The 27,532-nt window shown below is 37.2% G+C and overlaps 2 protein-coding genes across 11 annotated transcripts in view; one reads left to right on the top strand and one right to left on the bottom strand.

The window, feature by feature from the left end:
• The window catches only part of Sh_1 (potassium voltage-gated channel protein Shaker), a 390,305-nt gene that overhangs the window by 133,598 nt on the left and 229,175 nt on the right, over window positions 1-27,532 (top strand). The gene's annotated exons all lie outside the window — the stretch shown is intronic.
• LOC128922054 (uncharacterized) lies at window positions 17,703-27,226 on the bottom strand. 2 transcript variants are annotated; one of them, XM_054231439.1, is made up of 2 exons: window positions 26,111-27,226; window positions 17,703-18,761 (listed from the first exon to the last, which is right to left on the bottom strand). In XM_054231439.1, exon 2 carries the CDS (start codon window positions 18,757-18,759, stop codon window positions 18,154-18,156), a length of 606 nt encoding a protein of 201 aa, XP_054087414.1. In that variant the 5' UTR covers window positions 18,760-18,761; window positions 26,111-27,226; the 3' UTR covers window positions 17,703-18,153. The 2 variants fall into 2 exon arrangements, with proteins under 2 accessions (XP_054087414.1, XP_054087413.1); XM_054231438.1 differs by having other exon boundaries at window positions 26,733-27,226.

The following is a 27,532-nucleotide window of genomic DNA, read 5'->3' as shown; positions in this document are numbered from 1 at the left end:
ATATTAGTAATTCCGTAACTCGTAAGTCTCTCTAACTAGAAGTTTTTTTTTTTGTGGATTACGGTGATTAGAGTTAGGGAAGTTCAATTGCCGAATACATGGGTCGAATTGTTTTTTAAATATAATAAGTTTTGAGGGTAATAATGGAAATTTATTTTAAAATACAAATTATAATGACATTTTAAAAATTTATCGTTTTAAAAATAATAAAAAAAAACAGATTTTGTAGATTTAATTAATTTTTTTTGTTAAATTTAAATTTTTATGATTTTTTTAGTTTGAAGGTTTTTTAAAAGCTTTTCTTTGTATATTAGCTGTGAGAATTTTTTCTGTATGTGCTTACTGGGTAAGACTATAAATACTTCATACACACACATGCTTGCTTACAAACACCGCTACACTTAACTAACGGTTTTTGCAAAATAAAACGTAATGAAGCGAGTCCGACCAGCCCAAGCCAAGGCAATCAAGTGGAAGCGAGGTGAGACCGTCAAACATGGCACACCACCTTGACACCAGAGTGCCGCAAATGTGTAATAATTACAATGCAACAACAACAATGATAGTGTTTGTTGCATACAACAACAACAACGCAAGTAATAATAGTGACAACAACAAAAGAAACCATGTAGCCAATACACATCTATTTGCTATATAAGTGACTGGGTATGTGTGTTTACTTGTTTGTCTAGTGGCACACATGCAGGTAGGCCGGCTGTTGTGCCAATAAAAGCCGCATGTTTCTCGCTCTACAAGCGAGCGCCGCCATCGCCAGCCGCCAGCTGCCACAAAGGGCAAATGTCGGCAAAGCAACAAATTAGCACTAAAGCGTCGTCCCAAACGAACTAAACTTGGCGAACACGGAGCGAATTGGCTTTGGCTGACGCACAGTTGTTTGGTTCATTCGTATGTGGCTTAAGCTGGCGTTTGAGTTGATTGTGTTGCTGCTGATGCGCCGCTCTGCCGTTTAGTTGGCATGCAAATTCGTCACTGTTTGGGTCTACTTACCTGCCTAAGTATATGTATGTATATACCGTTATGTGCGGCGAATAAGGCGAAGATAGCTGTGTGTTGTCTAGCGGGCGCCCATTTGTAACTGTATACGTTTCAGGAGAGCGCGAGGGGTAAACTAGAAAGGCTTATTTAAGCCAATTCACAGACACACACATATGCTTTTAGTCAGCAGTGATGTCGCTGCTGGCGTTGACGTCTACAGCGCAGTTGACGCCGGAATTTTAATTGAAAGTGAAAAATGAACAAATAAAGTATTATCTATTTGTGTGTTTGTATGTGTCTGTGTGTTGCAAAAATGCAAATAAATTTACAGAAATTTAATCGAAAAAGTTCAAGAAAAATTATGGCGACAAACAAATGTAAATAACTGTGTCAGCACCCATACATACACACACTTGTAGGCTTACATATGTAATTCTACTGACTCTCCGCTATTTACTTCCTTTTTTATTAATTTTTTAAAAATGTCTTTCTTCATATACTTTGTGCTTTTTCTGCCATCCCGCTTTGCTTCGCCATTGAGGGATGAGTTAATAGCCAGGTTATGGCAGTGATAAATTTATAGCTGCCGATGCAAAAGTGATAAACTACATGAGCATAGGGAGTATGTACTTGCTTATTACATATGCAATGTACATAAGCAAGAATATATTTATAAAATAGTACATAGGTTTATATATCAATGTAGCAGTAGCATTTTCGGCAGCAAACAAAAGCGTGCGCTCTGCAGAAATTTGTCACAATGTGTAAAATTGTAATTTTTTAATGATCTCACATAGTTACTTTTTCATGAATATACGAAAGTGTCAGTCATTGATACGCGTCGACGCTGAAGGCAGCGGTGCAGCGTTGTAGCTAGCCGTCGCAGCAGTAGCCGAAGGAGATGCAGCAGTTGTAGAAAAAAAGGAAAATTTCTTATGTTCATGTACTTCTGTTCACATATATATACTTCTTAAGATGCGCATGGAAAAAGTGTCACCAGATGCCAATAAAAGTGAAAAGTGGCAAAAATCAGCAAAGTCAGTGAAGCTGCGTAGAATGGCAGAAAGTGTTATGGCTGCAAAATTTCCTTTTTGTAAACATGTATACCCTCTGCTTTACTTACACATATCATGTGTGAAACTAGTTTTGCACCAAATATATAAGAATGGTATTTTCAGTGGTTTCGACAAATCCATATCAAGTCTTTCGGAATATGACTTCTAATATTGTCTCCAGAGATTGAGTCATAAGCAAGAAAAGAAATATTCGACTTCGAATTTCGAAATTTAGCTTACCGGAAACGTAAGCGGATGGTGACTGGCGACGAAAAATGGATCACATACGATAATATCAATTGAAAACGATCGTGGTCGAAGGCCGGTGGATCGTCCCAAACAGTGGACAAGCCGGGATTGACGGCCAGAAAGGTTTTGCTGTGTGTTTGATGGGATTGGAAGGGAATCATCCACTATAAGCTGCTCCCATATGGCCAGACGCTAAATTCTACCATCTACTGCGAATAACTGGACCGCTTGAAGCAGACCATTGACCAGAAGCGTCCAGAATTGGTCAACAGGAAGGGTCCACCAGGACAACGCCAGACCACACAATTAGTTGATGACTCGTCAGGAGTTACGGGAGCTCGGATGGGAGGTTTTATCGCATCCACCATATAGCCCGGACATGGCGCCAGGCAATTTCCACCTGTTCCTGTCCATGGCGAACGCCCTTGGTGGCTTGGAGGCTTGTGAAAAGTGGCTGCCTGAGTTCTTCGCAAATAAGGATGGGGACTTCTACGAGGGGGGTATTATAAAGTTGCCGTCTAGATGAAAACAGTTTCTCGAACGGAGAACCATTCTTCCTTAACCATTCCGGAGACGGAGAACCATTCTTCAGAAAAAGGGTTGCTTAACGACATTTACAACTGTACCAAAAAATTGATCGAGTAGTTTTCGAACTATAAAGCTTTTATTTTTTTTCGAATATCCGAATCCGAATCTTATGTAAATGTACTAAGAATCAAGCTCTAAAAATTTATAAATCAGATCCATTAGTTTCCAGATAACTTGTAAAATTTGTGAGAACATATAGTCGTCTTATGATACTCGTATGCCACTTCTCATTATAATTGAGCTCTCTGGTTTAAAAAAAAATAGGCTCCTTACCGTTTAGTCCATATGTGTGAGTTTTATTAAAAAATCGTATGCAATTCTTTCATCTCTGGTATATAACTTCTAGACTCTTATATACCAGAGATCCGTAAGAACGAGGTCTTATCATTATCAGCTGTTACGCAGACTAAACGATTTTAGGCTTTCTTCCTTTGCTAAACAAGACCAGTCATCATGTAATTAGAAAGAGACTAAAACTAATTGAGATTGAACGCAAAAATGTCATTTGTTCTCTTTAAACTTAACTCACCATATTATGAACTGGTCTTACTCTGTCTTTCTCTCTTCCGGCAAACACCAATTGCCTCAAGTGTTAAGTATCATACAGAGACAAGAATAACTAAATTTTAATATATTCAGAAACTTGGGTATTGTATCCAGCCGAAGCAAAAATATTTAAATTTAATTAAAGGAAATATTCTGAAAATACTTAAGACATCTTGAAATTGTCCTTTATATATCTTCAGTTTCTCAAAAGAAACATGCTTTGTGCAAGCATTAATTTTGCATAATTTTTATATTCCCAATTTAATAATTGAATGATGCATAATGCTAATGAAGTAATTTAGAAGAGCTTTAATACAATAACCAATTTAACCAATATAAAAAATAAATTATTTGCACATTTCGATTTCATCTAAATTTCAATAATCCAAAATATTGTATACCTCACTTGCCCCACACCTAAATAATTCAACTGCCGCACATTTAACTTAATTAACTGAATCAATTAGTGCCTTTTAGCGCAACAACCGAAGTGTGTCGCATTGTACTTATAGTTACGCGGTCGCCAAACCGCAGAATTTATTAATTTATGCATTTTAAATTGATTTTGGGGATTTAGAGGAGCATAATGCAAATTAATTTCCCGCACTTTTGCACAAAGCTTACGCCTCTGTTTGTATAAAATTTAATAAAAGCGCTGAATTTCCGCCTAGGCATTAGCCAAATGCGCGCACACACAACGACAGAAAACCTTTCATTTCCTCAGTGGAATGCAAGCAACAGCGGCGGCGCAGTCACTGTCGACGTCAGATAAGAGTTGATTTGAAGCTTTGCTGTCGTTAGACGACGCTTCATTCGTTTATGTTGCGCACGATGTAGCCTACGTTGACTGCTGCGTCGACGCCGCACGACGATGGCACAGCTGTTACTGCAAGCATTCGGCTAACGGACACCCACACCACGAGCTCTTGAATACACACTCGCAAACCGAAGCGAAAAGGCAGACAGGCAGCAAGGCAGCCATATGGGCAGCAGACACTTGATATGCATAAGTGTGTGTGTGTGTTATGTATTTGCAGCGTTTCAGCTACGCATACAGCACTGCAAAGGGTGTCTGTGTGTGTGTGTGTGTGTATTCACTGGTGGCCGGTACGACCGTTTGTCTGGCAAACGAGACTCCATGCTGTTAAGCAGTTAGCACAGAGACACAGTTGGACAGAGACGCCACCGTGGCGTATGAGTAACAATAATTTAAAATAAGCTCCACAACATGTCGATATTGTTTGTATACAAGAGAGAGTGAAGGGGATGGTGCGGCAGTCATACCACCACTCATTGTTGCGTTGCGTTGTGCTGCGTATTGACCAGCCTTCTGTTCCGTTGTTGCATTGTCTTGCGGCGCGACTGCAACGACAACGTCGGCAACGGCAGCAACAGCGCCAACATTTAACGCCGTCGTCGAGTTTCAACTAAACTAACTCAATTCGAATCGAATTCAACTCACTTTGGTTCAGTATAATTTAGCTGGACAAAGTCAAGCAACGCCACAGCCAAGCGATTTAACGGGCGAGAAGAGCTGTGTGGACGAGCGTGTGCGCGCGTGCTGTGTCGTAGCATATGTAATTTTCATTACAATCAACAACAAAAACAACAAATGTGTGTGTGCTTCGTAATACGCAGCTTCCGTCCGAAAGCAAGTGTTTTGAAAAAAAATATATATTTTGAAGATTAAAGTGAGCAAAAATGAAAGCTTTAAGTGAAAGTAAATGTGTGAACAACAACAACAGTGCGTGAAATAACATATTGTATGCATGGAGCAGAGAAAATTGTGATAACAAGCATACAATTCGAAGAAGTATTGAAGAAAAATATGGAAAAAATATTTCAAAAAAATATTTTGGAAAAAAATTTCGAAAAAAAAATTTTTTAAATTACGAAGAAGAATCTAAAATAAAATAAACAATAAATTTAAAAAAATAATTTAAAAAATTAAATAATAATATATTGCAAGAAAATTAAATATCAATATATATTAAAAAAAATTAATGTTCAAAAAAAAATCCAAAAAATATTCAAAAAAGTATTAAAAAAAATCAAAAAAATATTTTGGCAAATATTTCCGGCCGCTTTGTGTCATTTGCCAAAAAATCAACGTACAAACGTACTCGCAAGCCGCATTGTGGCATGAGTGTTGTGTGTGTGTTTGCGCTGATAATCAAATCTCAGATTTTTTTTTTTCACTTAACTAAATGTTCATTTGTATGTGTGTGTGTGTGGGCGCCAGGAATTTCAACAATTTTTCCACTTCCTCGTTCATAATAACTCACTATTTGGCTGTTTTGACAAATTCTTTGCGTGACATTGCCAAAATTTCACAGCCAAAAGTCAACGGATTGCGTGCGATCTGCTCAATAAGCACTCAATAGCATTAGTGATTGCACTATTGACAGTTTAAAAGCTTTAATAAATATGTTTTTTTTTTTTTTTCTTTAAATATTTTATTTGATTTTTCGAAGTGAATTTTAGTAAATTTGTGAAAAATAATATTTTTCTGCTAAGCTAAAACGCTTACGTAGTGCTATGAAGCGCCCTTCTAAACACCAATACTAGTACGTGTGTGTGCTTTTGCCTTTGATATATGCCTGTGTGTATGTGTGTGTGCGCGTTAGCAACGAAAATCGCGTAATACTTTGATCTAAAATATATGTTTGTTAGTATGTTTGTATGTATTTCTGTGTCGACAAAAATACTCTACCCATAGTGCCGTCACATGTTCACAAATTACAATAACAACAATAACAACAACTAAAGGATAAAATAACAATAACAAAAACAATAAAGCGTTTGCAAAATATCAATGATTATATAGCTAGCTACTGCTGCGTTGGTGATGACGACGACGCCATCGCTAGGCACTTGATACACATTTCATTAAAAGACATACAAACAAACTCTATATATGTATGTATATACTGATATATATGCAACCAGTTGTACGGTTGTACCCAGTTGGTAGTTGGCAAAGTCTCTAGTAAATGTTTAAGAGACTTTTTAGAGCGATGTTTTCACTTTGAAGGGGTAATTTAAAGAGTTATAGTAGTGCTAGAGATGATATGAGGATATATAATTTCTCTAATAATTTGTAAGCTGGTGTACGTTCAGTTATAGCAAATCTAGATGGGTTATTTACTGAAAATGGTTATCGTTGATAATATTTTCCCTACAATCATTGCCTCTCAGAAACTTCTTCTTCTTGACCGCTTACGAGATTATAGCCGAGTCCACAACAGCGCGCCACGCATCTCTCTCCTTTTGGCAGTTTGGCGCCAATTGGTAATACCAAGTGAAGACAGGTCCTTCTCCACCTGGTCCTTCCATCGGAGTGGAGGTCTCCCTCTTCCTCGGCTTCCACCAGCGGGCACTGCATCGAAAACTTTCAGAGCTGGGGCACTTTCGTCCATTCGAACAACATGGCCTAGCCAGCGAAGCCGCTGTCTTCTTATTCGCTGGACTATGTCTATGTCGTCGAACAACACATACAGCTCATCATTCCATCTTCTGCGGTATTCGCCGTTGCCAATGTTTAAGGGACCATAAATCTTCCGCGAAACCCCATAAATCTTCGGCAAAACCCTAAAGATACTAATACGAGTATATTAGACTAGTTCTTTCTCAAGGCTTGTTCAACTAAATTGGTGTATCAATATTGCTTTGACAGAAGCTTTTTTTATCAAAAAATTGAGCCAATCGCAGACGAAGAACGTAAATCGTACGTCTTTGTCGCAGAGTTGCATTTGATTTTCAAGTCGATTAAAATTCAATAAAAAATAAATGTATGGTAAATCGACCTCAATTGGCGTTTTAATCGCGCAGAGGCCGATTAATTGATCAATTAGCTCCTGTCTAAATCAACTCTAATGTTAGGTTGTGTTAGATTAGGTCGAGGAATAGATCTCCTCATCTACAGACAATCTCACTTAGATAGCATCGACTATCCTTTGTTACATCCAAATACTCTTAACGGATCGCCTAGACACTCATGATTCGACAAAGCGCTTGGACTCTGAAATACAGTTCTTAAGTCGGCTAATGTCGCTTCCAGTCACTTCGCTGAGATGTGCCTACCGAGGTGTTTTAACCTTAGTCTGATGAATGCTAGACATTGCCGGAGGAAGTGCTTGGATAATTCCTTCAAATATATGTCTCTAGGGTCAAGCACTGGTCGATTAAATCGTTTTATATCGATCTTGGACATTTTCGTCAACATTAACCCAACAAAATATTTGTAGAGATCTGTTTGCATGCCAAACTTATTCTAAACTGAAAATGTCACTTTCTGAGCCGAATTAGCGACGGCCAATATTTTGAATAACATTTTTATAACCGTTTTTATACAAAAAATGGCCTTAAATTTACAAAAAAAAAAAACGGCGGAAGCAAAGTTGTAGAGCTATATACCGTCTGAGTTTATTCATAATCTCACCGCATGTGAACCTATTGGACTGATTAAATAATACGAGCCGATTTCTAAGCATAAATGTCATGAATTGTTAAGAAACGGCACTTGTTGGCTCTGCGATGAACTCTCTACTCCCCTATGCGTTCCATAATCTTATATTCACTCTTTATGAGCTTACTTTATGAACTTTTGTGACCTAATACACTACTTCTTTTTACTAAATTTGTGACTATTCAACGCCTTTGAAAAGCAGAACTACTTTGACATGAGATCTAAATTGATTTTCGTTCTCACAGGTACGCGGACTAACATAGGCGCTTGTGAATTGAATTCAAATAGGTTGTATTTCTATAATGAAATAATAGCGGTTTTCTTTTAAGAACTCTGAAAACCACGCAAAAAGTTGCATAAAGTGTTAAGATAGATGATCGAGATCGCCAGAAAGAAAAAAAATCGACAGATGGCGCTCAGTCACGGTTCTTTGTGAAACTAACCTAACCTAATCGATTGGTTGTACTTGAACGAATTCGCTAGATGGCGCTGAGTTCGAACTATCTTTAAATACCGTGAACGGTGTTTTGCGGTGTAACTTATAAACTTTTTGTGATAAATATATGCGGCAGATGGCGCTTGTATTAGCATATTTAGGAATCCTTATTTTATGTTTTAAACTTGACCCTACTTCCGCATACCGACCTTAGGCGAGATTAATGGCTTCGGAAAAATAGTCACTAATTCAAAATTATTGTCTTTGAAAATTATTGCTAAATTTGTAGTTTCCATAAAGACATTACCTATTTGGAAATGTGCATATTAATTTCTATTTTCATTATATCGACTGTCTGCATTAGTTGTGTGTCATCGGTTACAACCATTTAGCCTCTGTCTACTTTTAGATATACTCGTAAATAGTCAATACTTCCGACTGGGTAATAGAAATATGGTTTCTACGCTGTTTTTGTTGTTATTATTGTTATTGTTTGTTATGCATTGTTATTTGCCAATGGTGCACATATACTAGATACATAAGCGATATATATTTATGATATATATACATATGTATGTATGTTTGTCAATATGTAAATATGTTTGCGCTACGCCCTACCCCCAACTACGACATCCGGCGCTACAAATATTCCCAAATATTTGTATATTAACTCAGGGTGTGTGTGGCACACTTACTGGCACACAAGCGCAGACATACAGCAATTCTATTTAAGCAAAAAGGATATGCGGCGTCTATAAATATATGTATTCATAAAAATATATACACACTCATAGATACATACAAACAAAGAAATGCGTTTGTATATGTATTATCAAGCGTGCAATAAAACAGGCAACCAGCAGCACCAAAAGCATTCCTAGCAAATAACGATTAAATAACGAACGCTCTTCAAAGCACAACTGGCAGTCGTTAGGTGTATGTGTATGTGGCCGACTGACCGACTAACTGTCGGTCGCTATGTCTGTATTTGTCGACGCGCCAAAGTGGCTTTCGCATTGGGTCACACAGTCACAGGGTTCCATCGACGACTTTTTAGGTATTTTTATTTTAAATGCTTTTTTTTTGTTTTTGTTTTTGCCTTTATTTTTGCAATTTTAAGTGTTTGTGTGTGTGTGTGTGTGTGTGTGTGTGCAGTTGAAATGAAAATTGAAATTGAAATGGAAATCCGCATGCATGCACATGGAAATTTTCTATGTTACTGCGCCGCAAATGATATGAAGCACCGCAAACAAAAACAAAAACAACTACAAATGCGTGTGTTCGCCGCGTAGAGTACATGCGAATGGATGTGAAGGATGTCTGAAAGCGTGTTTATTAAACTGTTCATAAAGCCCAAATTTGTGCAGGAAATTGTAAGTGCGAACACGCTTAGCTCGTTGGTTGCGTGTCTGCTTTACGCATTTCCATCATTGCCATCATTGCCATTCGTGCTTTCGTTTTGGTGAAATGCCATTTTTTGTTTTGTTTTGTTTCCGCTAAATATGTCTAGTTTGTATTTGTATTTTAATTGCCACTTTATGATTACAATGCCAGTTATGGTGGAGAAGTGCGCGATTTGTACTTAGCATAATTGCAATAAAGTTAATGAAGAATAGTAATATTGGTGAATGGATAGCTAGTAATTTTAGTTTATAGGTTAGGTTTTAGGTCGAATATCATTTTTGACAACGAAAATGTTGAAATTATTCTTGAGAAATTTTATACTAAATATTACTTCAATTTATATGTTGCTTCTTAACTGTTTTAGGGGTTTGATATGTAAAAAACAAAATATTTTGCTAAAATGTTTGAAGAAAAATACAATTTTTTCTGCGAGGCCTCGCGAAAAAGAGCAGAATCATCAGAAGAGAAAAAAATACATGTTCAGTTAAGACTTTAAAATAGCACTTATATGAATTTGGACTTTTGAAACAAAAACATTTTGAACTTGCAAAAAAATGTCTAAAATTTTTAGGCATTTTTTTAATAGCTTTAATAGAAAATATTCTTCGCCTACATCCTTGTAAAGGGTTGTGAAAAAGGGACGCTACAAAAGTAGACCAATAGGGACTGCAAATGACGCCATATTTCTTCCCGCTCTTTTGAAATTTCTCTTCGGTAAGGTTTGCCATTTTATCTTTGGAAGCGATACGATTCAACAACGAGTCGAAACTAACTAACCTCAACTTTAAGAGCGCTATTTCCAACTTATGATCGTCATAAACGTCCTATACGACAGCTCAATGATAACCGAATATTTTTGGCCCGAATTGGATGATGTGGACTTTGACAACAGGACGGCATCACTTTCACAAGAATAAAGAATTTCGTTGATATCCCAAATCGTATTTTTTATTTAAAAAAGACTATCGCTTTGAAAAACCCTTTATATTGCATCTCAAGGACCTGTTTAAAATTTCATCAAAATCGGTTGAGTAGTTCTAGAGAAACCTTGATACTCGACGGTGAAAAGAGCTATCGTCAAAGGCGTGACTGTACCTACAAAACTATAACTCGGATCGACTTGAAAATGTACGGAAATATTCTATAGATGTTCTAGAATTTATTAAGACTACTAAAGGTAAATCGTTCTGTTGAAGCCGTGAAAACCATCTAACCTCTAATGAATGTGAAAGGCACATCCCTTCTCGCTAGATTTGAGCCCTGCTTTTTGACGAAAAATCTTTTTTTGTAGAGAAAGTAAAATGTAGCGCTGTTCGGTTCACTCAAATAATAAGTGAAGTGAAAAAAAGCTTATCAGAATTTTATTTCTACCAGTCTATTTAAGCTACTGGTATAGTTTGATCTATTCGCTACTATCTAAAGCTTGGCAAATCGAAAATGAATGGATTACCGTTAATGTAGTATAATCGTTTGGTATTCATAATCTAGTTGGGTTCTTCTAGTGGTTTATAAGCGTTGACTTATATCTTACACTAACAGACCGCTCCGGCTTCGCACGGGTTTAAACAAACATTTCAAAAGTTATAAGTTTTTATACACTTATACACACTCTCCCATGCATATGTATGTACATAGGCACTTTCCCGTTTTTTGTGTAGGTTCATATAAAAAAAAAGTAAAATGAGGAAAATGTGAACATGAAATTATATTTTATTTGTAATGAGCTAAAACTGATTACGACCTCTAGTCTTTGAAGTCCGTTGTTTTTCTCTGTGATTATGAAGTCGTTGGGAATGCTCAGAGTTCGACTCCCTAGTGGGAGCTTGTATATTTCTAATAATTTGTTCTTCAAGACTCTCTGGCCCGCGGTTGTGAAGCGAAGAGAATGAGTTGCAAGACGATTTTCAGTTTCAGATTAAGATTCTCCATCACGGCGTCTTTTGGATACCCTCACCATTGTTGAGATTCTAGCAATAAATATAGACTATGTTACTCGGGGTGAATGTAGCTTTCCAATGGTGGAAGAATTTTTGAAGTCGGCACAGTAGTTTTTGAGTTTATTCAATACAAACATACATAAAAATCTTTCCTCTTTATAATAGTAGTCTAGATATATTACAATTGTTAGATTATTTAGGCTTCAGCAAATAGTTCATTGAGTTTCTCTGCATATCTTTTACACCAAAATTTTAAGAATTTTATTTTAAGATATAACTGGTAATTCGTTACGGCCACAATTATGACTTTAAAGACTTCATACTTTGTAAGTCGAAACAAATTTTATTGAAATCAAATAAAATTAAATTGGACGTGAACATGTTTTAAAATCTCATATTTTTATAATTTTTATTATAAATGTTTACCATTCCAATCCAATTATTCATCGCTTTACTTTTCTCTGTTTCATTCCGTAAGTTAACCAACCACACATACAACAACTACAATTTCACTCATTTCAAAAATGTTTCGTGTATTTCTTTGTCAAACTAACCTATGCCAATGCAATGTATGGTCTCCAACTTTGTTTTTGTTTGCCTACACAAACACAAATATAGGTGTCTGCATGTGCGTGAGTGTCATACAAAGCATTTGCAAAAATACACACAACTGCCAAAATATTGTGCCAAACCATTTCCAATTCATTGCGTACCACATTTGCTTGCAACGTTTGTGCGCAGGAACAGAGCAACGAGAGGAAAGAGGAGCAACTAAACAACAACAAAAAGCGGGCGTTCAAATTTCAGCAGTCAAATAAACAGTTTTAAGTGTTTCATTCTCAGATTTCTTAATAATCTCTCATGCTCATCTTCTTTATCCACCCTTTATCGCTCTTTTAATCTCTTTGTAACACTTTTTTCCAAGTAACTTTCTGCTTTCTGCTTTTTAACTTGCCATTCTCTTGACCAAGTTACTTAACCCGGTTTCGCGCGTAATGTAAACAACCTGCTTCTTCTTCTTCTTCCTTTTCGTCTGCTCACTTCGTTGCTTTCTGTCTAGTTTGCACTCCCGTTCTCTTGCTCTACTACCCTATTTGAATGCCCCGCATACTCTTGTTGTCTCACTCTAACTAATCAGCTTAATTCTTGTTTGTTTTTATATGCTCTTCTCGTTGTTGACACTTGTCTTGTCGTGACATTTAGTGTCACGTCTTTTCATTATCCTTCCCCGTGGCTACTGTGGAGTCTAAGAGACTTAACATATGCTTGTATACAAATATGTTGTAAAGCTATGAGAGCGTCAACTTTCATGTAAGCTTGTATATGTTCATGTGTGTTTGTTCTTGTCTCATGGCTACTTGACGGACGCTATTTTCTCATTTCAAGCCTTTAGCGCTTAACATTAATGCATAATTAAATAATTGACTATCTCTCAGCAGCTGATAAAATTAAAAGGTAAAATTATATTGCTCTCCATAAATGTGTATGCCTTCCTCTGCTCTTTTGTTGGGCTGTTTATTTTAGTCGGGCTTGGTTTGATATTATACTAATGATAATGTGAGTCATATTATGGTGATTTAATTGATGCTTCGTGAAGTAATTTGCGGCGGAAAATATGAGATTATGCTTGGCATAAATGTTTAGTAGAGAGTCTTTACTGCTTCATATGTATGAAGTGGGAAGACTTAATTGAAATAAGTTGTCTAGAAAAGTTAAAGCAGCCAGACAGAGTTTATATTATGTTACAAGCTTAGTAAGGTTACTTAACCAGCCTTCTTCTAAAAATATTAATTCATAGTACATTTTAGTGCATTGTGGAGCCTAATCCCCGCGGGTCTTTCTCTGTCTGCTTTCCTACGAAATAAATATGGGCTACGTCTAGACGGAGGAGAAGAGGCACGGTGACGATTTTCAAGGATGGATCTTATATTAAAGGGAAAATTGGAGGAGGAGTCTTCTGCGAGGAGCTTGACGTTAAATACAGCTTTAGGCTGCCAGATTACAGCAGCGTTTTTCAAGCGGAGGTGGCTGCCATGAATGCAGTATCTCATAGATTATTCAGATGTACTACCTCTGCCAGAGAGGTGAGCATTTACTCGGACAGTAGAGCGGCAATCCTGGCTCTGGTGCTCGCTCAAAGAAAGTCAAGGAGTACTTAGCCTCTCAATCAGCAGCTTCCAGCTTCAATAATATACAACTCGTTTTCGAGTGGCCTTAGGGGGATCGCAAGAGATCCACTGAGCTATTTGATCTTAGCAAAATTCAGCTGTCAGTGTTGATTGGAATTATTACTGGCCACTGTCCGATGGGCTTCTATGCCTTGAGGCTAAATATCCTGACGGACGCCGAAATTGCATGGAAAAGGGGGAGATTGAGATATCGAGACACTTTCTCTTTCTTTGCCCAGCTTTTGCTATACTGCGGTGGAAATATATAAATTCGTGAAAGGCTCAAAGCGCTTTGTCGTTACTTGAGGGTCTTGGGCATCCCTTTTGAGGAGTTTGCGGCATCACAAAGGACTGGCTGAGTTGTCCAAGTGGGATCTCTTGTGGTGGTACAGGAGATCAGTCACTCTAACCTAGCCTAACCTAGTCTCAGTCGAAAGAGGTTATTCTGGTTGGGCGAAACCTACAGAGGAGCTATAATCCACTTGCTGACAGGATGAGAATTTAGCTGAGGAAAAAATACTGTTTTTGAGTATCTTTCGTCTTTGATCTCTTATGCATATTTTAAGGATTTCGTTACAGAAATTGCCATTGACCACCCTAAAGACCTAATTCGGCTCTCTGTGCTTCGAAACCCTATTAGTATAATCCTCTTTAAACCCGCTGACCCTTAGCATTCATATGATATTTACCTTTTCATAATTTTAATCTATAGGTTAGGGAATCCTATTCCTGCTTCACATTTAGACTCATCGGTGACTACCTAGAATATTCCATTTATATTTTATATTCGATACCTAACTTTTATATTTGCTGGTATCAATCGAAATCAAAATATATTTATATCATGGGATGATTAGGGCCTTGAGAAAAGGCAGACCTCTAATTGTGAGTTACAAATTTGATAACCAAACTTCTGTTTACTAACAAATTCTCCGAAAACTTAATAAGAACCCATTTGAGCCCTACTTTTAAGGCGCTCCACCATCATTCGTGCAATCCATCAACACTGAAAATGTTAATATTATCTAGATTCCAATGATTATAATTTATATAAATATATGCATGGGAGTAAACACCTATCTGCCAGTATACTTGCAGAAGCTCAATCATCTCACGCCTTAAACAAGTCTTCCGTTAATTGGAATATACAAGTTTATATAAACATAGATACATATGTATAATAAAAAGAGCAACCGTAAATGCTCGAACATCTAATATATACAAGAATCAAAAAATGTTAAATGTGAAAACTCATTCAGGTAAACAATTAAAGTAAACGAAAAACTCATTAACAAAATGAAATACCGACGCTTAATTTGTATTACAACAACAAAAAAATGCATATAGCAGGCGACGATAGATTCCTCAACGAGTGAAATGTTGAAAGTTGGCAACTAAAAATGGTCCAAAAAAAGTCTTACATCAGTGCATGCAACAACAAAATGTCGAAGGAAAACGTTTAGCTGAGTGCCGTAACAAAATTGTAGCACTTAAAGTTGGGCCAACAATGCCATGGAACACACGCACATACATACACACTCGAACTAAATTAGAAAATAGCGGCATTTGTTATACATAAATGGCAGCAATTGAAAATTGATACAACAAAAGCAAAAATACTAAACTGACACAGAATTTGGCGCAGGTAAACAGCAAGCTGCCTTCTACTTATGTACATTTACCACCTATGTACGCGCGAAAATCTCACTCAGAACTGCTGTCGATATGCCTCGACGTTGCCATTGAGCACAGCACAGCAAGGATGCGCGATTTTTGGGAATACTTGTAGTAGAAATGTGTTACGTATACGCCGTGTTGTCTGTATCACAGTTTGTTTAAATGAATGAGCGTATGAATATGCATGTGCACTAATAATGTTTACTGCTCATTTTTATGTTCTCCACAGTCTGCGCTCACGAAAACTCTCTCTTTTTTTCGTTAAACTGCTTCCTCTTCGTGCCTTTCACTTGCTACGCGTTGAGTGCTCGTCGCTGTGTGCGCGAGTGAGATAACTAGCTTGTTTGGCTCTTATACGACCTTGAAAGCAAGCGAAGCAGTAGCAGTAAAATAACAACAACAATAAATATGTTTTATGAGGGACATTTGATAGTGTAGATGCAGTGTAGCCGTAGTTTAATTGAAATGTTTCTATTAAATGTGCCAAAAATGTGTTGAAAGTTTAATTTAATTATTTTATTTATACTTTGAAATCGATAAGGGTTTGAATAAATTAAGTCTAAAAATTACAAAAAAAAAACATTTAGGAAAATGTATACATAATTCCTTATGACTTATGTCAAACCAACTGCATTCTTTTGAAACCTCTTTCGACATCTCCTTTGAAACTTTAATTTGCTACTTCCTTAAATATGAGATCCAGTTGAGTTATTGAATTTTATGACATGACCAAGTTAGTCTTTAGTTTAACCAGCAAAGAGTTTGAAATCTGAAGAGGCATAACTCCCAGCATAAAATACGAGTTTAGTGGAAGCTCTCTACTATAATTTAGGCGGAAAAAAAATTAATTATATTTTTGGCAGAGGCTTCTTCAAAAATAACTGGCTAATATTTTTGGACATTTTTTTTTTTTAATAATTATAGATGTAATTATCGTCCAGCCCTTGTAAATAGTGTTTCGAAGATCTATCTAAAATTTCATCAAAATATTATAGTTTTCGATACATCTTGACAACAGACTTTCAGAACCCAGGTTTGAGGAAAACTCGTTTAAAGCTTTGTCTCTAAAACTATTACTCGAATCGTTTGCTTTGAAAAAGCTTTGGGATATATTCTCGAGAAATTCTAGAATCCAATAAGACAGTACATAATTACATTTCCGAAATCGTAAAGCCTGTGGAACCTCTTAAGTGTGATGACTCGAGGGATAGCATAGCTGAAATTTTCTTTTAAATTGTATCTAAGGAGCGGCGATAGTAGCCTTGAGTTGACTGACTATGCGCTCAAGTTTAGTTAAGGAATTCTTTTCTTCACTGTCGGTGGTATCGTTATACTTTTCTATTAGATTAGTCTAGGTTCCTAAACACAGCGAAATCGCGGGAAATTTTAAGGTTGATGAACTTGCAAGGTCAGGAACGTTAGCCTCACTAATAGTAGCATGGAATCATGATGGAGCACATGTGGACAGATGGGCCTCAGAACTTGCGCAATCGCATGATCCTTCTAGCCTAAGGTAAACCGCGATAGGTCTACCAAGTTCTTCGCCCTCAGTAAAGCGTACATGTCCTTAGTGGTTGAGGTGCTTACAGGCCATTGTCTCATCGGGATCTACGGTGTAAGGTTAAAAATCTTACCGGCCACTAGCTGTAGAAGCTGCATGGAGGCGGATGCGATGGAATCATCTCATCACTTTCTTCTGGAATGTCCCGCCTTTGCGAGATCAAGAAAAATATTTCTTGGATCTCACTTTTTCCAAACAAAATCGCGAAATAGCGAATATAGAAGATAAAAATCTCCGCAGATTTGTAGTAGGTGCATGGCGCTCCTAATTGCTAATCTAGGAGGGATCCAGACTTCACAAAGTACTGTCTTTTAAAGTCTACGTGTGTTTCCCTTTGGAGGACAGCCTTGCAATTTAAATGTATTTAAGGACATCTATTCTTCTGAATAAATAGTTTTGAAGCATAAGACCCAAATTTTAGTAGAATTATGTATGGTACGATGGATCGTCTTAGATGACTTTATATGACAGATTATAATTACATATAATTGATGCAACATTGCTTAAATAGATTAATTATTATCATTGTTCACGTATATGCACCAGATATACTAGATACTTACGTAAATGTAGAGGACACTGAACGCACTGTGAAAGGGGGAAAGAAAACGCACTGATTCCAATATCGTTATAATTTTAATTTTAATTTTAAATTCTATTTCCCACAATAATAATTTTGTTTAATTCAGTTAAGAAAAAGGTTAAAAAATTCACTTTGACGTTGCACACACACACGAAACCACGGTCGCGGACGGCTATTTCTCACGTTGATCGGGTTTATCGGTCGAACCACTAAGGGCGCTGGCGAAAACGAAAAGAAGGACGATCCCGTTGTGGGCTATCCCTTTTGTAAACTTGTTTGCTGAATAAATGAGATGAACGTTGGTGATTGTGTGGTTGTTGTGTTGCATGCTGAGTGGTTTGTTATGCTGGGTTGTGTGTGTGCTGAGTGGTTTGTTACGCTGTGTTGTGTGTGTGCTGAGTGTTGATGGCGTGGTGTGTGATGTGATGTGCGGGTGATGTCACAAGGTGCTGTGTCATGTGAACATCCCGGCCCCCCTAGGCGGATTAATCGCCTAGAAGCCGCTGAAGCTGTTGTAACGTGTTAACTACTGCCCTCAATCCCGTTGAGCGTCGTTGCTTATACTGATGAGTTCGACGTGGCGGAGGGATTCGCAACTGTGGACGCAAACGTGGTCGCGAACGTGTGGTTTGTACGTATTCGTTGTGATTCTCTCCTCTGCGTTGGGCCAGATCGCGTTGTGGTCTGCGACGAATACGAGTTGTATTTTCTGTATCGGCTCGTTTGGGAAACCTGTGGAACATCGTATGATGTGGTCGGTGGCAGTATTGGCACATACTGTCGGCCCAGCAGTCGTTGGTGGCATGGTCGTCTGCCAAGCAGGTCATACAATGCCCATGAGCTCTTGCGATCTGGCGGCGTTGTGCTGGCTTCATGCTCTGGAAAATGGGGCATCTCTTAAGAGCGTGTGGGCGATGGCACAGACTGCAGCGTGGAGGCCCCTGATCCTCAATCGGCTGTTCTTCACCTCTATCCCTCGCTGCTGCGGCGGATGATGGTCCCATAACCCTTTGCGTCCTCGGCGCTGGGACGGGTGTCACGATCTCGGACCTCACTGTCTTGATGGTGTTCTGGCTCTCGTCTACATCCATTTCTATGGGAATATGAGATTTTATTAAAATTGACTTATAGTTTGGTGTAAAGTATTGTGGATGCGTATGTGTATATATACATGTATGTATGTATATATATATTGCTTAATTCTAATCGCGCTTATTTGAATTTCTGTTTGCGTATACGAATTGTGAACGATTGTTTTTCGGATTTTGCGAGTGAATTGGCGGTATTGATTTTGATTAATTTTGATTAAATTTGTGTTTGATTTTGCGGTTTTTGTGTAAGTTGTTCTTCGTTGTTTGGAAGAAAACATAATTTAACGAGTGGTCGAGTTAATATGCCGGTTTGCGTTCGTACATCGACAACTCTTATGTGACCATCGGATCCTTGATGAACCTTTTCGATGCGGCCTAGCCGCCATTCGGTGGGAGGTAGGCATTCGTCCTGGATGATGACACATTCTCCCGCATTGGGTTCCTTTTGGGTGGTCTTCCAACGATGTCTCTTATGAAGATCTTTGAGGTAGTCTTCCTTCCATCTTTGACTGAATTCATGATGGAGAATCTTGATTCTTTCCCATCGATTTGTTAAATTAAGTGAGTCTCCTTCTGTCTCAGGTATGGCGAGAAGAGGAGCTCCTCTGAGGAAATGGCCTGGCGTGAGGGCGGTGAAATCGGAGGGATCTTGCGAGAGGGGTGATATGGGTCTTGAATTGAGTACGGCTTCTATTCGAGCGAGTAGTGTGGTAAACTCTTCATAATTGAATTTATGATTACCTGCCGTTTTCTTCAAATGGGACTTAAAGCTTTTTACTGCTGATTCCCAGAGTCCGCCCATGTGTGGAGAACATGGGGGTATAAATTGCCAATCGATCCCTTGGGGTGCATATTTATTGACAATTTCAGGCGAGACTTCTTTCATGAAGTTTATAAACTCCTTCTCTGTGGCTCTTTGGGCTCCGACAAAGTTTTTTCCATTGTCGCTCATTATCTTTGAAGGAAATCCGCGTCGTCCGACAAAGCGTGCAAATGCTGCAAGAAAAGCCGCAGTAGTCAGATCTGAACATAGCTCCAGGTGTACTGCCTTTGTCGTGAAACATACAAAGACAGCCACATACCCTTTTCTAAAAGAGGACGACCTTAACATTGAGGCCTTTATCTGGAAAGGTCCAGCAAAATCAACCCCAGTGATGGTAAAGGGGAGAGCATAATTGCAGCGTTCAGGTGGTAAGGCTGCCATTATCTGAGTACGCATCTTGTGTTTGTACATAGTACACTGTTTACACGTGAAGATCGTTCTTTTTATTTGTGGCTTTAGTCGCGGTATATAATATTCTTGTCGGACCATTTGTTGCATCAAGCGATGCTCACCATGCATTGTAAGCTGGTGGAGATATATTAGGTATAGATGAGTAAAACGGGATTTCTCTGGTATAATGATGGGATGTCGTTCGTTGTAACTAAGGCTGGAGTTCGCTAGTCTTCCATTTGCCCTGATTAATCCCTTAGCGTCCAAGAATGGGTTTAAGACGAGAAGTGAGCTTCTCTGTTCGAGAGGTCGTTTTTCAAGCAACTTTGACTTCTCTGGATTGAAATAGCGCGTTTGAGTGTATGTGATAAGACTAACTTTAGCATGTTGCAAGTCGGAATGCGTTAGTTGCACGCAAGGGTCATTTGGTATTCCTTTTATTTTTTGTTTAAGTCTTTGGGTAAATTTGTGCATATAAGCGATTACCCTTAGTGCTCTAGGAAATGATGAAAATCGGTGAAGAATATCATCCTCTTCGGGAGTGATATGAAAATTTTCAATTTTCCGACTTTCTGGCGGTATTATATTCCGAGCAGGAGACTTTGGCCAGAACTCTTGTGATTCTGTTAGCCATGTAGGACCGTTCCACCAGAGTGTAGTGCTGGTGAGGTGAAGTGGTTTACAACCTCTTGTTCCAAGATCCGCGGGGTTATCTGCACTTGCAACATGTTGCCATTTGGCTGGGCCAACTAAGTCTAAGATTTGCGATATACGATTAGATACATAGGTCTTCCAGGTATATGGTGGTTTTTCTAACCATGCTAAAACTATTTCTGAGTCTGACCAAAGATACATTTTGTGATCATTTAAGTTGAGATGGTTTTGAACTATTGAAATTAATTTTGCTAACAGAAGAGCACCATTCAGTTCGAGCCGTGGCAGGCTTAGTGTCTTCAAAGGTGCAACTTTGGCTTTGGCTACCAAGAGATGTGAAGATATTTTGCTATCGTACTGAGTTCGTACGTAGACCGTTGCGCAATATGCCTTTTCAGAGGCGTCACAGAACCCGTGTAATTCTACATTAATGTCAGGGGTGAAGTTAACCCATCGAGGGATTCGAATTTCTGATATGGTGTGTAAGTTGTTAGCAAATTGAACCCATTTAGTTAAACGTACAGGTTTTACCTGTTCATCCCATTCAGTGCCATCTTGCCACAATTCTTGAATGAGGATTTTTGCTTGAATCATTATTGGCGAAAGCCATCCTGCGGGGTCGAAAAGTTTTGCCACCGAGGAAAGTATTTGGCGTTTTGTAATGGCGGACATTGCAGATATTGACTCAATTGTATATGAGAATTGATCTGTTATCGCATTCCATTGAATCCCTAGAGTTTTGGTTGTGCTAGCCTTTTCAAATTTAAGAAAATCTGTATCTAATAAGTCTTCCTTTTTTATATCTTTTATTATTTCGGGGTGATTTGATGTAATTTTCTTTAGGGGAAAACCTGCTGAATTAAGTGCTTTGATCACTTGAGATAGTGATTTGCACGCTAATGGGATACTGTGGCTACCTGATAGTATGTCGTCCACGTATGTTTGTGTTTGCAACACAGAAGATGCTAAAGGCAAGTTTGGTTCACATGTTTTTGCAACTTCATGTAACGTTCTAATGGCCAAGTAGGGTGCGCAATTTATGCCAAAGGTTACTGTTTTGAGTTTGTAGTCGTTAATTGGACTATTGTTTGATTTGCGGAAGACTATGCGTTGAAAATCTTGGTCATCTTCGTGTACTAGAATTTGCCTATACATTTTTTCTACATCCCCATTGAAAACGTATTTAAACATGCGCCAATTTAGAATTAGCAACATGAGATCAGGTTGTAACGTTGGCCCTGTGTATAGTACATCATTGAGTGATTTGCCTGAGCTAGTACTCTTCGAGGCATTGAAAACTACTCGTACTTTTGTTGTAATTTTATCTGGTCTAATTACCCCGTGATGTGGCAGATAAAAAGATAGATATCTACCTTTAGATACTTTTTCATATGGTACAGTCTCTTCCATATGATTGAGATCAAGATATTCGTACATCACATCGTCATATGCTGATTTAAGCTCGCTTTTCTTTATCAGGCTTTTTTCCAGGCTTAGAAATTGCTGGACGGCTGATATTCTAGAGTGGCCTAAAGCTGTGGTTTCTGGAAAGGTTGGTTTGAATGGTAGTCGCACAACATAACGACCATGTTCGTTTCTTGTTGTTGTGGACTTGTAGTAGGCTTCGCATGCCTGGTCTTCTTCTGAAGGTTGGATAGTCTGAGGTAATTCTTCTACTTCCCAGAATTTTTTAAGTTCATTATTTAGATACTCGTTTGAGATATTTTCCACTTGAGTGGTGAAAGAATTTATTTTTTCAGTGACTTGGCCACTTATAATCCACCCAAAGATTGTATTTTGGGCTAACAATTTATTGGAGATTTTCTCAATACCTTCAAGAATTATTTGAGGTATTAAGTCACTGCCTAATAATATGTCGATTTGTGATGGGGTGTGACAGTTGGGATCTGCTAACTTGAGATGTGAGCATTTTTCCCAGTGTTTTTTATTAATTTCATAGCTTGGAAGCAAATTTGTTAGTTGCGGTAGAACGATGGCTTGCGCATCTATTCTAATATCCGCACTTGGAGATACTATGGTGATTGGGCATATTTTGTTGGAATTTTGAATAATTCTTCCGCCCATTCCCGAAATTTGGAAATTTGAATGTTTTATTGGCAGTTTGAGCCGATTTTGAGCCTTTGAAGATATAAAAGATCTTTGAGAGCCTTGATCTATTAGTGCTCTTAGTTTGAATAAATCACCCTTATGTTCAATGGTGATGACCGCAGTTGGTAACAGAATTTTGCTTTCATTTTCTGAATGAAGCGCTTGAATTTTTGCTGCTTTAGAGCAACATGGTTGTTCTTCCCTTTTTTCGGGATTTGAAATTTCGGGATTGTTTGATGTAGTCGTAGCGACTAACCCTGTGGTTTTATGAAACTGATTTTGCTTCATAGTTTGAAAATTTGTAATGTGAAGCAATGAGTGATGTCTTCGTTGACAATACACACAATTAAATTTGCTTTCACAGTCTTTAGTCGTATGAGCATTCGACAGACAGTTGATACAAAGTTTGTGTTGTCTGACAAGATTGTTCCTATCAGAAACGGATAGTTTTTTAAATCTCTCGCAAGATCTTATTTTATGACCCCCCCTACAAATTTCACATAATGATTGCCGTTGATTATTTTGATTTGACACGAAGGAATGGCTTTTATTAACGTGTCTATTGTATTGCATATTATTGCTGGCTTGAGGTTTGAACGAGTTTTTACTCGATTCATTTTGATGGTTTGATACATTCATATTTTGGCTGCCCATTCGCTCAGCTATCTCGTACTGAGCAGCGAGGAATTTTTTCATTTGGTCCCATGTGGGCATTGCTCTTCTATCGTCAAGTGATTGTTCCCATCGTAGTAATGCAGCCTGAGGGAGTTTTTCTGCACAGATAGTTACTATCATATGGTCCCAATATTCTACGGGGGAATTTTGTGTTTTTAACACTGACAGGCAATTAGTCACTGTTGAGTAAAATTTTTGAAATTCCTGGCTGGTTTCTTGTTTAATTTTTTGGTAATGTAATATAGTTTTTATGGGATTTTCTATCATTACCCTTTTATTTTCATATCTTTCAACTAGTGCTTCCCAAGCCAGCTTAAAATTGTCGCCATTTATATCGAATTGCTTGACGATAATGCCTGCTTCCCCTTGTGTCTTGTACCTTAGTTGGAATAGCTTTTGTGCTTCTGCAAGTCTAGGATGGTTTATGTAAAGGGCTGTGAACATGTCCCGGAAGGACGGCCATTGTTCATAACATCCAGTAAAAACTTCAGTATCACAAGTTGGTACATTTAGATACATGCCTTTATCTAGGTCTTCTTTTGTTGTTGTGACTACTCTGGGTGGGGGAGTAGTGGCGCTATTTGGCCTTATTACATTTAATTGTTCGCTTATCATTCCATTTATTATTTCTTTCTGATCACGGCAATTATTTAATTTGGCTGTCGCCGAAGCTTTTATGTTTTCTGGGAGTTCAGCGTCGTCAGCTTCAATTACTGCATCGTACGCTGCCAGAAGGCGTGCCCATATTTCGTGGACACTTTCAAGTTTTGCCTTTAAAACTGATTCAGAGATGTCAGCGATAGGGGAAGCTTTGAATCTTGTGCAATAGCTTATAAAAGTATCACCTTCATTGATGAATTTTGATAATAAATGATCTTTTGATCTTTTTTGTTTTACACTCTGCTTTGAGCGTGTAGCTTCTGCAGGTGGGCCTTGTGTTTTATCTTCATCAGCCATTTTAGGAATTTCTAATGATATAGGTGTTCTTGGTTTAACCTCTTTTGATTTGTCGGATTGCATTTGATTTGTTTCGAATATGAAGCTTTTAGCTTAATATTGAATTATTTATTGAAATTCCAAATGAATTGAAAATTCTTCTTGTAATAAAACGTATAAGTAATTGAATTTAATACAATTAAAGATTATTGAAATTTGAGAATTTTTTTATAATTCATTGACTACAGATTTTATTTGCTGTATTTTTATATGTTAGACTTTTAAATTATAGTATATATAATAATTTCCGCATAAACCACATAAATAATAATAAGAATAAAACAAAATTGTGTTTTTTTTTTTTTTTTTATTAAATATGACTGAAAAAAAAAATTTTTTACAGTGTACCAAATTATTTTATCTTTGTTCACTCGCACTTAATTTGTATATTTGTATCTAATAAGTTGAGAACGCGAACGAAAGGAAAATCGTAATAAGCAAAATGTTTATATGTTTTTTATTTGCATGTGCTTGCATATGCTTTATGCATGTATGTTTGTATGTTTTTTTTTTTTTGTTTCGTTCGTATCACTTAGCTTCGTATAATTGTTATATTATATATGTACATATGTAATGTATAACATATGAAGAAGTGCTGAAATGCATTTATGTATAAACGTGTTTATATATTGACAACCATTCGACGCGAACGCAGGAAAAATAAATTTGTATTTGTATGTATGTTTTACACAATGTAGGTATGTATGTAAAAAAAATTTTTTTTTGTAGAGAGTAAATGAGAGATTTGGTAATAGGTGATAGTTAATAATCATCCAATGTAAATGATGAGATAAAGGGTAAGGAAAGACAAGTATATATGTACATATGTATGTAGGAAGGTATTTATATTAATACCTTTTGATGAGAGCGCTGAGAAGCTGTATATAAGCTTTGTATAGGTATGTATGTAAATATGTATATATGAGCAAAGGGAGAGAGTCATATGTTTAAGGGCATATGTGTACATACATAAATGAAATTAGAGCTATAATATTTTTATTTTCTTTTATTCTTTTCTTCTGCCTTTGTTGGATTATTGTAAGCGATCCAGCTTGTTGCTTTAAAGCTCAAGGGGTATCGCAGGAGAATTTGCAAGTAGTGAATACTTGTCTTATAAATTGTTTTTTTTTTTTTTTGGTGTGTTTGGGGACACGAATTTAACATCCAGGCAGGTAATGTAATTCACTTGTTCATTTATGTATGTACCATACGTTGTGTATATAAATAGGTATATATGTATATTCTAAAGGGTAAAAAATTTAGCAATATGTATATATGGATTTCGCGGCGAATATGCTCATATGTATGTAAGTACGACTTTTTTTTTTTTTTTTTTTTTTTTTTTTTTTTTTTTTTTTGCCTTTGCTTTGGTTGTTATGCACGATCCTGCTTGTTGCTATTTTTTAGCACAAGGGGTATCGCAAGAAAGTTGCAAGCATGTAATACTTGACCTTTTTAAACTTTGTGGTTATTTTTTTTTTTTGTATAATGTAGTGGTGTGTTCAGAGACACAAACTAAGCAAATCGGCAGGACTGTACTTTTTTGATCAGTTATTTTACGTATATATAAACCGAACTTGCTGTTAAGTACAGTCTCGTGTTATAAAATAACGGTGTCCCGAAATACCGCTCAAACTGTAATTTACATACATATGCGCATGAAATTTAATCAAAAATTTTTGTAATATAAAAAATGGAACGGACTCACTTTTCTTCCGCCAAGGGTTTTTGGGCTTGTATATACATATAGTTATTGTTGCTTATGCTCTTTTCTTGTTTTTTGTCCAGCGCTGTCCTTGTTAAATGGTGTTTTCCTCCCTCGTTGTTTGCAGACTCCTGTGTTCTCCTTATGTATTATTTTGTTTTTGTATTAGTTTTGTGTTTGTTAAGTTGTTTTTTTTTTTTTTTGTACCGCGCCCGCGCCCGAGTTTGTGCTTTATAGTTAGTTTTGTTTTTGTTTGTTTCTTGCCGTTTGTTGTAATTAGTTAAATTTGGTCACGTATGCAATTTCTTGTAATATATGTAGATATATATATATATTTTTGTTTGTATAAACATATGCACTTTTTCCCACTTTTATTTGTTCTATTACTTCTTTTTTTTTTTTTTTTGTGTCGTTTTACACTTTCATTTCACTTTTATTTTGTTGGTTGCTTATTGCAACTATATCACTTGTCCAATTTCGATTGGACTTTTACACTTTATTTGGTCACTTTATTGTTTTAGAGGTTTGTATTTTTTTTTTTTTTTCTACCTTAGGTGCCTTTCCGAAAGGCTCGAAGGACCATTTGTTCACGTATATGCACCAGATATACTAGATACTTACGTAAATGTAGAGGACACTGAACGCACTGTGAAAGGGGGAAAGAAAACGCACTGATTCCAATATCGTTATAATTTTAATTTTAATTTTAAATTCTATTTCCCACAATAATAATTTTGTTTAATTCAGTTAAGAAAAAGGTTAAAAAATTCACTTTGACGTTGCACACACACACGAAACCACGGTCGCGGACGGCTATTTCTCACGTTGATCGGGTTTATCGGTCGAACCACTAAGGGCGCTGGCGAAAACGAAAAGAAGGACGATCCCGTTGTGGGCTATCCCTTTTGTAAACTTGTTTGCTGAATAAATGAGATGAACGTTGGTGATTGTGTGGTTGTTGTGTTGCATGCTGAGTGGTTTGTTATGCTGGGTTGTGTGTGTGCTGAGTGGTTTGTTACGCTGTGTTGTGTGTGTGCTGAGTGTTGATGGCGTGGTGTGTGATGTGATGTGCGGGTGATGTCACAAGGTGCTGTGTCATGTGAACAATCATAACACAATTACTTCACCAAAAATATATAAAATATTGGTTTTAACAAAAAGATTATTAAAGCAATTCTACGAAATACAAAAATAAATACAAAATTTATTAAAATAAAATAAATTAAATTCCGACAAAAAATAAAATGTTCACTAAAAATGCTTCGTATAAAAATCCCACCACTTTCATTAAATTCTCAGCGTCATGGCAACTCTGCGCGAAAGTAAGCCAAAGAAATAGCAGAAAGTGAAATTGCAAAATTACTTAAGACAACAATAACAACAAAAATAAAGCAGAAGCAAAGAACAGCTGCTGCTGCCAC

Source organism: Zeugodacus cucurbitae, chromosome 5, assembly GCF_028554725.1.
Source record: "Zeugodacus cucurbitae isolate PBARC_wt_2022May chromosome 5, idZeuCucr1.2, whole genome shotgun sequence".
Classification (NCBI taxonomy): domain Eukaryota; kingdom Metazoa; phylum Arthropoda; class Insecta; order Diptera; family Tephritidae; genus Zeugodacus; species Zeugodacus cucurbitae.
Note: the sequence above shows the minus strand (reverse complement) of the source record. Positions and strands in the feature narration are given on the sequence as shown.

Coding starts and splice junctions, on each gene's coding strand:
- LOC128922054 (XM_054231439.1), bottom strand. CDS start 18,759: ATGGATGTAGACGAGAGCCAGAACACCATCAAGACAGTGAGGTCCGAG.